Source organism: Branchiostoma floridae, chromosome 3 (genome assembly GCF_000003815.2).
Source record: "Branchiostoma floridae strain S238N-H82 chromosome 3, Bfl_VNyyK, whole genome shotgun sequence".
Classification (NCBI taxonomy): domain Eukaryota; kingdom Metazoa; phylum Chordata; class Leptocardii; order Amphioxiformes; family Branchiostomatidae; genus Branchiostoma; species Branchiostoma floridae.
In genome coordinates this window covers 23,729,666-23,740,418 of record NC_049981.1, presented here as the reverse complement: position 1 = coordinate 23,740,418, position 10,753 = coordinate 23,729,666, and the positions used below count along the sequence as shown (strand labels likewise).

Here is a 10,753-nt window from a genome sequence, read left to right as displayed (position 1 = left end):
GCTGTTATCAATGTCGTAAAATACCAAAGTCAATTCCAAAATCAAAGAAGATATAAAAGAATTGAGAAATCTGTGCACTATTCTCTGTGTGTTAAGTCATTTGTTTACCCTATTTGTTTTGCCTATGATCTCTAATGCTTTTTAAAGAATGATGTAATGACTAAAAGAAGGTGCTAGATGTACATGTGTTTAAGTACATAGGAGTACTCAGTGTAATTCAAAAGTACCAAAATTCAAAAAGAGCGAAAAGTGAGAACAAAAAAAAGGGGAAATGGTAAATACAGCTTGAATCTTGGCATAAACTACCTTGCCTTGCCAATCTAGCTTTGTGCAGACACTCTAGCAAAATGACTTTACATGGCTTTACCTAATCCCCCCATCTGTGGAAAATAATCTAACTACATCCTCACAGGCATAGGACGAAATTGGTTGTCTGGCATGACAAACAGCATGGATATATAGCCCAATGTATCGGCTATGTCAAAAATGTGTCTGGAAAAATTTGTCTCTGCTGGCACACTTTGAAAATGCATGCATTGACCTTTTACTGGGGTGGAAAAGGAAGGAAGCTCATGACAAATATTTGCGCTGGTTTGTGGTAGTGTCGTGGACTATAGTCTCATACTATAATAGAAAAATGTTCGCGGTGGTTTTAAGTTTGCTATAAAGTGGTCACCGCAAAAACAGCAAACATAAAACCACCACGAATATTTTTGCATTTACAGTTCTGCAATAGATTGGAGGACTGACACTGTATCAATCACATACTGTAGCCATATACATGTAACACAAATTTCAGATACAAACCAAACATGTCAACTGATATAAATGGTCAAAACCTATTTGGTTCAAATGGTCAAACAGCTGAACTGGTATGTCGAGATCAAAAGATACCGTTTTTGATGCTGTTTCTTTATTCAGAGTTCAAAGGTACATGATGTAGACAAGAACATTGTGACATTTAATGAGGTATATGTACATATGTATATCTGTTGCAAATTAAAATCAATTAAGAGTGCAGTTGAGAATTATTTGACAGTAGAAATTTGACATGCTTGTCAATGCTGCTTCTTTTACTAATTAAAAAGTTTTTGATATTTCATACTTTTCTCGCCACTATAGTGACATTGTTGAGGCTAGATTTTAGTGAAAAGATCTCTTTGATTATTCCAAAATCAGACATTCAACTTTAAGTCATTACTAAACAAAGTAATAACATTTTCTTGCTGAGAAGTAATCATGAGAAGTGCATAAATTGCATTAGAACATTGCATAGATCTATATTAAGCATTAACATGTGACTTCAACCTACACTCTCCTACAGTGTATTTACAACAAATTTACATGTCCAACTAATGGTCCTATTACAACGTGACAACAAAATCTATGTACTCTAATGATTGTCTTTGCATTCAAAAGAAATATATCCGCAAAATCTCAAACCAGTGACAAATATTTAGAATTTCGTAAATATCTTGTAAATACTATAACAATCTGAAGACTTTTCTTCCCTTTGAGGTTTATCTTCAAATAATCTCTGAGCTGTCTTAAGTATACTGCATGAGACCCCTTGGGAAAACCCTGGCCAATTCTATTTCCTGCCTGCCTCTCTAGGACCTTTGAAGCAAACCCTCCTGTTAGTGTCCCTAGTAGCATTCAAATGTCATTATTGTGAAACTTTGGACACACACAACTAAATAAACAAACCAATTGCAATGCCCTGATTTTCATGAAGGTAATAACACCACTAAATTCAATGATTGAGAAGTTGGTCCTCTAATACATGTACTATTGATGTGTGAGCTACAATGATATCAGTCTATCGATCTGTATTACATGTACATGACTGTATGTTATAACTATGATATTCACCATTGCACCATGTACATTAAAGGTGCTGACTCAAAAAATACAGTTTGCAAAGCACATCTAGCCATTACCTTGCGTTGCAAATATCAAAATCTGCCAAAAATAGACAATTACAAATATGGAGTACTGCAGATTTGAATAATTTGGCCACAAAATATTGAGATACATGTATTATAAATCTGTAGAAATCTTTATGCATGGTAAAATTTCCTGTCCTACGATTGTGAGTAGCTTATTGCAAAATTGGTGTTATTGAGAAGTGAGATTTTAAAAATTGAAATTGAAGCTGACTGCCTTTACAATTTTCAAAGCTATCACAATATGAACTTCAAACGTGCCTAGGTTTGTGAACCATTTGCCACCTTGTCTATAAAAATATACTACAAAATCTAAATTCCATCATTTTGATTGAGCAAACTCAACAACCTGAAAGACGGGGGGTTATCAGAAATAGATATCGTCAATATCTGTCAGTTTTGCTCCAAACAACTCCACCTCATACTTGGATAACTGTCTGAGGAACCCCATGTTTGGTTGCGCAACTTGTCGCCGTTCTTTCAGAAAGTCGAATGCATCCTTCATCGTCCACTGACGTTCTTTCATGAGGTACGCCATTGTGATGGTCGAGCTGCGACTTATGCCAAGGTTACAGTGCACGAGAACGCGCCCCCCGCTCTCAATTGCTTCCGCGATGAACTCCGTCGTTCTAGGTAGTAGATGTGTCACGTTAGCCGACATGTCGTCGTCAACTCTTACGTTCATGTATTTTATGTAGAGAGGAAAGCCATTTGGGTGCTCTTTAGAAATGTTGACAATGTGAGTGATCTTTAAGTCGCTTACAATCTTCTCGTTGGTGGCTTGGTCGCCGCGACCTTGGTACAAGGCCCCCAGCACGATCTCCGATGGGTAATACGAGATGTACGCCCTGCGGTCGGCAACGCTAGCGACCATCCTGTCTGTACAAAGGAAAGGATACCTTTGTGAAAACTCCTCGTATCCACCGACCAGGATTTCTGGCTCGTACTCACAGGCTTTGATTTCCTTGTACAGTTGGAAAAGTTCCGAGCCGGGAAACAGCTCGCTGCCTTCTCCATACAGCACGATGTAAACAAAGTGTTTCAACTGCCCGTCATGTAGTAGGCAGCCATAATCTGTGTAGATGGCATCTCCGGGTTTTGCCGTCACAATGCGCTTCTCTGCGTACGCAGACTTCTCGCGGCAGTCAAGAATCAACATGTACCTGGTGTCGAAGATAAAATGGCTACCCATGGAGTCATTCATGTAGTTAAAGAGCTGTTGAGAAGTGCAGTAGCCATCTTCCAACGTGTCCTTTTCCGGTGGAACGGGCACCAAGAACTTTCCCCCTTGCTTCCCCCCCATTTCCACAGACGGAGTTTGAGCTACGGAGTCTGTTGTTGGGTACACATTATCCCCAAAAGCTGGCTGGAAAGGACTTACATTTTTAGCTGGGACACTGTTGGGAGGATTGTTGTCTGCAGCTTTACCTGGGTTGTTGGCTGTGTCCGTCTCTTCTGGCTGTAAAACACAAAGATAAACAAATTCACATTTAAGTGAGTTTACTTACTGATACTTAGGTTATTTTACAACCTCACACTGACAATTATACAAGCGTGATTACTACACTATTAACATTGTAAATTTTACACTTAAGTTTACCAAAAATAAGGTAGGTAGTTTGTCCAATGATGTTTTAATCAGATCAAAACCTCAGACAGTAGGTAGGGGTTTTGGGGGGTAGGGGCTTTCCTAACAAAATTATCATTTATCTGTTACAATTAGTACTACCAAATGAATTTGAGAGCAATCAACTTATTCGAATCTGTGGATGACAATGAATGGAACATGTACCAGTAAGGTGCACCATAACTGTACATAATGACTGTACAATCATGTACTACTACAACTACCCACTGCTGTACAGCACTGCTTGCACAACTGTGTGACCCAAGGCTTATTATACTTTATTAACAGAGATGGCACTGCTCTAGGTACAGAAATGTTTGGGTAGAATTTCAATCTAATTCTAACAGTGACTTCTACAAGCGTTTTACGTGATTAACTATGATAGGGCCTAGGATAATCAATGATGTGTCTCTCATTTGGGACCTAACAGAATTGGGCTCAGTATGTAGATTTTTTTTTACATGTCATCCATCAATAAACCAAAGGTGTCAAAATAAAAGCAATTCAGATGTCAGATAAAACAATTTCCCTGCCAGTGGACAAAAAAATGGTTGGGGTCAGCAGGATTCTGCTAAGGTAACAAGTCAGGAGACTGGAAACTTTAGTTCTTTACTAAGGCCTTAGTAACTAAGACTAGTAAGAGTATTTACCTCCGGATGCTTGACAAACTCTGGTTCATAACTGACATAAGTGGCACCAATGGGGGAGGGGGGCGGACTGAAGTTCTTGGACGATCTCCTTGAGCTCAGCACCTGTCCCATGTTGGTGGGTCCCGCATGTGTTGCACAGCCCTAAGCTGTCTTGAAAAATCTGGAGGCAAAGTATGAAATATGTTATTATATGCTAACCTGAACACCAATCTGCTAGCAAGTTTGAGATGGGGAACAACATAAGATAAATTGGGAAGTGAGCGTGTGATAAAGTCAACTACTAGTACATTTGAGTTCGCAGGATTTACTTTCGCAGTAGCAGGAAAATGGAGGGGTCACGTGGTTTTAAGTTCACGGTAGCGCCATTGACTGTAGTAAAAAACTATGATGGAAAAATGTTTGAGGTGATTTTAAGTTTGTGGTAAAGTGGCCACCGCAAAAACCGTATAGTATTCTGGATAAAATTAACTATTTTTACAAAAGGATCATAATGGTACCATGTGCCCAGGAATAATTATTTTGACATGCTGCCTAATTTTAAAGAGAACTTTGATCGTTACGAGTATAATGCAAAAATTCAATCCTACTAACTAGTATAGGCAAATGAAGAATGATGATGGACAACTACAGTTTTGTTTGTCTTTCTATTCCATTTGAACTACTGATCATGCATAACAGCCACAATATAACATGTTTTATATTTACTGGAAACAAGGGGCTTTATGTGCGATTTTGGTCGCAAAACTAAAAAGAAGAGCCGGAATACCTGTGGGTCTGGTGACACAAAGACGTTCCCCTAGTTCTACCAACCGTTTTGCATGTAAATAGCCTGCCCTCCACAGTTCTTAAGCAACATAATTCCATTGTTATCACACTGTTCATTTGCCAATTGTAGTGTAGCATTAGTCACCATAGCAACCAAAATACAAATACCAGTGGGATTTCCACATCAGTTTTTTGGGGGCATTTCAAATGTTCAACACTTGATGGAGAGACACGGGTATGTCAAAGGGTATCTTCTTTTTTTTTTTTTTTTTTGATTCTAAAAAAAAAATACTTGAATTTGACTTATTTGGGCTGGGGCCAATTGTAAACTATAAAAATGTAGAGTTCAAATTCTTCACACTGACATGAAAAAAATCCATCAACACCAAATCAAATGATTAGCACGATCTATGTGTACGACAATTCAAAGTTGTCATGGCAAGTCAGGGTATATTTAGCACTATTTACCGTAAAATGAGCTTTACATAATTGACATCTGTTAAAACAACAGGTGCCCACCTCCCATGCTAAAGTCCTCCCGCTAAACAAACAGCAAGAGTAAACTACACCAACCCCAAATAAAGGCAAATTCTTTTCTATTATGTCACTATGGACGTTTCTGTGTACGAAATCGTAGTGGAGTTGAGGAAAATGCGATCTTACCTCGCATTTTTAGTAGATGATCATCGGAAAATGTCAGGAATTTGTTCGGAAAAAGTCAACCTTTATAAGGATAACCTCTGACCTTCAAGAGATGATACGACTATTGTTATGGGAGTTATGAAATGTTATAAATGTCCTTAAAGCTAATTAACGATACATATTGGTCATTTTGAATTAAATTTTCTGAACATGATTTAGAAGTTTAGATATCAATCCATATTTAAAATCTAGTAATTTGATTTTGATTGAATCTAGAAAACCATTACTTCATTCTTTCCCCTATTCGGAAAAGTACAACTTTCTGGTCTTCAGTGCGCAGGCGCTAGACTTGGGAACGCGGGAAAATCAGAAATGTCTTTGCCGTGAATTCCTCGAATTATTTGTATAAAAACCCAGAAAATTTAGACCAAGATGGGAATACAAGGGCTCCTACCGTTCCTGAAGGACGCCAGCACCCAAGTCAACGTGAAAATGTTGGCAGGCTACACGGTAAAATTATGTGGAGAAATTATTTAACGGTGGCTCAGGCATTTCTAATATTTGGGTGGGGAGGGCAGGCACGATAATATATTGATTCAGTGTAAACCGGTTTGATCAAGGACGTAATATAAATATGGCGTCCTAGGTTTGTATCTATATCTATATAACCGGTATAGACGACCTTCGGCAGGCACGCGGCGCGGCAGCAGCTGGTTATATTACATTGAACCTGACCTGAATTGATAAACAAATTAGTATTTTTTTATCTCGTCTATCCATAGCTGGGGCAACGATCGCAAGGAGAAAAACGTAATTTAGCTTTTTTTCTCTGCGACGTTGGGGCAAGCCCCATTGGGCTTAACAGTATTTGCGTATCCGTTCCGTGGAGATACCTTTTCCTTCATTGGGCTAAACATACCGTCCGCCATCTTGGATCACTTCGTCGATCTTCGTCGATGTCCGGAGCCTTTCCGGCTATGGTCGGAAGCGGAAAGGCTCCGGAGCGTTGCCGAAGGCTGTCCCGAACACAACTAAGATCGACGAAGTGATCCAAGATGGCAGACGGTATGAGTTAGGCATAGCGATCCGTTGACAAAGGTTGCCTTTCGGGCTACTTTGGGGAAAGCGGAGATCGCAAAACGGGACGGCGCAGTGTGCAAGACTCCAGGGAAGCCAGGGACGTGCAAAAAAACGGAGGAAAATGTATCTCCACGGAACAGATACGCAAATACCGTTTAGCCCAATGGGGCTTGCCCCAACGTCGCAGAGAAAAACAACACTAAATTACGTTTTTCTCCTTGCGATCGTTGCCCCAGCTAGTCTATCCATTATTTTACTATTATGAAAAAATGACTCATACATTGATGATAGATTATGTTCTAACGTCCATGTTTTCTTATGTACAAGCAGGGCTCTAGCCAGCTCGAATTTTTTTTCCGTCAGCCAATTCCCATCGTCGTGAAAACACTATTCCAGGAGTTAGAGAGACAACTGAGACCTTGAAAACGGGTTTTAATGAGATCATCGTATGCGAAAGGGCACCGACACACATTGTCAACAATCACAACAATAGCAAAACAAACAGTGTGTGGCTTTTACGGCCGTGGATGGCGTCCCGAAGCCGCCTGTAGATTCCACCAAGGAGCTTTTATCAGATTTTTGTCTGTCAAGGTTGACGGATTGGCTTTAAAATTTTTCCGTCAAACGCAGCAAATTTCCGTCAATTGACGGAAAAACGGAAGCTGGCTAGAGCCCTGTGTACAAGTCAGTACATCATTTTCCATAATATTTTATATAACGTTAGGACTTTGATTTAAACGTCTGATTATTCTGCTGGCCCACAAAAGTGTACATCTTCAGATGTTACTAACATCTTCAGATGTATTAGTACACTTTCTGTTGGCCAGTTTTACTTTGCTTCATAATTCTCTCTGCCAAGTCAGACGAAATATCACAACTATGTAGTTTGGTGGTACATCGCCTTTTTCCAAATTTCAATCACAGGTTGCTGTGGACGCCTACTGCTGGATTTACCGTGGCGCATTTGCCTGTGCCATGGATCTTGCGAGAGGCGATAAATCGGACATGTACGTGAAGTTTGTTCTGAAGTACGTCAACATGCTCCTGTCCCACGGCATCAAGCCCGTCATCGTGTTCGACGGGTGCAACCTCCCGTCCAAACAGGGTGTGGAGGACTCGCGCAGGGAGAGGAAACAGCTGTACCTACAGAAGGGCAAACAGTTCCTGAGGGACGGCAACACGGCACAGGTAGTCTTCCATGTTTGTTTGTAGACCACAGAAGGACATGATGGGCACCCCAAATCTGATGCAGGGTTCTAGCTAATGCCTTGTAGCAGATTGGGCTCGCCATCATGCTATCACGGCACAGCTAGTCTTAGACCCCATTCACACTCAGAAAAACTATTAACATTTATCTGAATAAAAAAACTTCTATCCGATCCAAAATTGCGTTCACACCCGTCTTCGGTAATCCGATTAGTGCGCCCTCAGTCTTATCCGAATGAAACATAAGGTTGAGGTCAAAGGGTAGCGTCATTTCTTACAGCTCAAAATAGCGGGAATCCACCAACTTTTGATGCTGTTGTTCCTCTGGAGAATGTTCTGTAGTCGTAGAAGGGAACGCAATCGACGGTCTTTGATCGCGAGACGGTTTCACCTACAAAGTCTTCTGCATATTGGGCTAGCTGTAGTACATCTCAGATGTACACCACCAGAGCGGCAGACAGAACAATCTGGGAGTGGGAGCGAAGCCATGATTGTTGGAACAACATTGTGCTTTGAACATTTTCAGACTCGGACTGGCAGAAAAACTTCTAATTGAGCAAACTCACCTTTGATAAGTTGCATCCTATCCACTAAAGTGAATCCTATCCACTTGCGCGTTCACACTGCCAAATCGTACAAATCGAGACTCCCCGCGGCGCAGTTTTATCCACTTCCAGGAGTTCTATCTACCTCCCCGAGGTGGATCGCGAGGGATTCGAATCGATGAAATCCAAGTGATTTGGGAGCGTTCATACTGCTAAGTTTTATTTGGATCGGGTAGTTTTATTTGGATAACATGTTTTTTTATTCGAATCGTTTTTCTGAGTGTGAATGGGGTCTTACAGATCCATGTTGTTTGTTTGTAGACTGCTGGGCAGCCAAAAGTGGCAAAACTGGTGTGAGCATGAAAAAAAATAGGAAAGAGTGTGTCTCGAAAGGTTGTATGAATTTCTGCAAAAATGTTGCAGCCTGGGGTGGGGGTTTAGTGCTACATATTTGTACTTGACTACCATAATCAGGTCCAACTTTTTTCACCGTCCAAGGACCTGGACTGGACCTGTAACTTAATCTTCTGTGTGCACTCCTGTCCTATATGTGAATTGTTTAGGCAAGAGAGTGCTTCCAGAAGTGCATCAACGTGACACCACAGATGGCTCATGAGGTGATGGAGGCCTGTCGCGCCCTCGGAGTGGACTGTATCGTGGCGCCCTACGAGGCCGATGCTCAACTGGCATACCTAAACAAGTGTGGGATAGCACAGGTATTGTTGAACTACTGGAATTCAGTCTATGTCAGTATGTATACATGTAATATGTTTTGTGTCAACAATTGCAGGACATAGTCAAAGTTTGTTTACATTATCAGAGCTCCAAATACCACCTGCATATGCAGGTTAGTGCAGGTAGAATTGGAGCTGTGCAGGTATTTCTGTGTCTACCTGCACCTAACCTGCACTGGTCCATGTACTAGGTTTTATACATAAATGTCCTATAATGAAGTGGATTGTGATATGTGTATATGGATTGTTGTTAACTGCATTGACTGTTACCACCTATAGAGTACAAAAGAAAAATAGCATATGGTTCCTGAACAATTTTAGTATGATCCATACTTCCTAAATTCAGAGTGGTGCATGTAAAATTTGTCTGGTGCAGGTAATTTTTCAATGTTACCTGCACCAGTGCAGGTATGCAGAAAAAAAGTTTTTCAAGCCCTGAATTATGTAATAGCTTGCAAAGGTCACCCTCCTCTTTTTGTTTCTTGACCAGGCCGTGATCACAGAGGATTCGGATCTCCTGGCGTTCGGCTGTGATCGTGTGATCTTCAAACTGGACCTGAACGGCAACGGGACGATGATCGAGAAACACCGCCTGTCGCAGTGCCTGAAGATTAAAGCACAAAACTTCACCTTCGACAAATTCAGGTCAGACAAAAGTCAGACTCACTGATTGTGTAGAAACAAAGTAGTGTCCTTTCATTGTTTAACATAAAATATCAATGTACACTACATTTAGATTCATCTCATACAACATGGAATGGTCGAGAGGCTAGGCTAACGGACACTGGACGAGATGTCAATCGTTTGATTTCTGGCACTACTGCTGGCTAGACATTGTATCTTTGCACTCCTCACTCCAACCAGGTGTAGAAATGGGCACCTGACTTCGGGGTGTTCAAAGGCAAATACCATGCCCTAGGCACAATGGATAACAGCACACTGCCGCTATGGCCTCGAAAAGGCCATGAGACTACCCTCCCCTTTTTAGTTGCAAATTGTTGAGTTCTCATACCGACTGTCCTAGACACTGTATGATGTGTGAGGACTTCAATGAGGGCTTAATGACTGGCACCTTATCACGTTGATAGTTCACAGTACTATTTTTCTTCTGTGGGTGCCGTACCAAAAAGCATGTATTTCATCTTTATTTTACAGGTACATGTGTATTCTGTGTGGTTGTGATTACCTCCCGTCGTTACACGGTATCGGACCCGCCAAAGCAGCCAAACTTCTCTCCCTGACGAATCAATCGGACATGACAAAAGTTCTGCGTAAGATCGGATCCTACCTGAAGTCAAGCATCGTGGCGCCGACAGAATACATCGAGGGTTTCGTGAAGGCAGATAACACGTTCTTGTACCAGCTGGCGTTCGATCCCATGAAGAAAGAGCTTGTACCCCTACACGAGTACCCGCCCGGCGTAATTTCAACAGACATGCCTTACGCAGGGGAGTACAAACCAGGGAAGCTTGCTCTAGGCATGGCACTTGGTAACATAGACATCCATACTGGTGACACCGTACGGGATTTCAATCCCCTCACCTACAAACCACCCCCG

General features: G+C 41.2%; 2 protein-coding genes across 4 annotated transcripts in view; one reads left to right on the top strand and one right to left on the bottom strand.

The window, feature by feature from the left end:
- Nucleotides 1-847: 847 nt before the first annotated feature.
- LOC118412590 (dual specificity protein phosphatase 2-like) lies at nt 848-5,810 on the bottom strand. Of its 3 annotated transcripts, none has more exons than XM_035815543.1 (3): nt 5,652-5,810; nt 4,224-4,383; nt 848-3,405 (listed from the first exon to the last, which is right to left on the bottom strand). In XM_035815543.1, the coding sequence occupies exons 2-3, from the start codon at nt 4,332-4,334 to the stop codon at nt 2,314-2,316; spliced, it is 1,203 nt and encodes a 400-aa protein (XP_035671436.1). In that variant the 5' UTR covers nt 4,335-4,383; nt 5,652-5,810; the 3' UTR covers nt 848-2,313. The 3 variants fall into 3 exon arrangements, with proteins under 3 accessions (XP_035671436.1, XP_035671437.1, XP_035671438.1); XM_035815544.1 differs by lacking the exon at nt 5,652-5,810 and adding an exon at nt 5,508-5,597; XM_035815545.1 differs by lacking the exon at nt 5,652-5,810 and adding an exon at nt 4,990-5,010.
- A 142-nt stretch (nt 5,811-5,952) lies between these two features.
- LOC118412572 (exonuclease 1-like) overlaps nt 5,953-10,753 on the top strand; it is a 7,800-nt gene continuing 2,999 nt past the window's right edge. Inside the window, exons 1-5 of the mRNA XM_035815516.1 lie at nt 5,953-6,140; nt 7,635-7,898; nt 9,025-9,177; nt 9,686-9,840; nt 10,351-10,745. Of these exons, the coding sequence (XP_035671409.1) occupies nt 6,063-6,140; nt 7,635-7,898; nt 9,025-9,177; nt 9,686-9,840; nt 10,351-10,745 (1,045 nt within the window). The 5' untranslated portion in view covers nt 5,953-6,062. The remainder of the gene's footprint in view (nt 6,141-7,634; nt 7,899-9,024; nt 9,178-9,685; nt 9,841-10,350; nt 10,746-10,753) is intronic.

Bases quoted from the DNA above. Each gene is read 5' to 3' on its own strand.
- LOC118412590 (XM_035815543.1), bottom strand. From the start codon at position 4,334: ATGGGACAGGTGCTGAGCTCAAGGAGATCGTCCAAGAACTTCAGTCCG. The intron at 3,406-4,223 runs GTAAATACTCTT...TGTGTTTTACAG, and splicing joins AGTTTGTCAAGCATCCGGAG to CCAGAAGAGACGGACACAGC.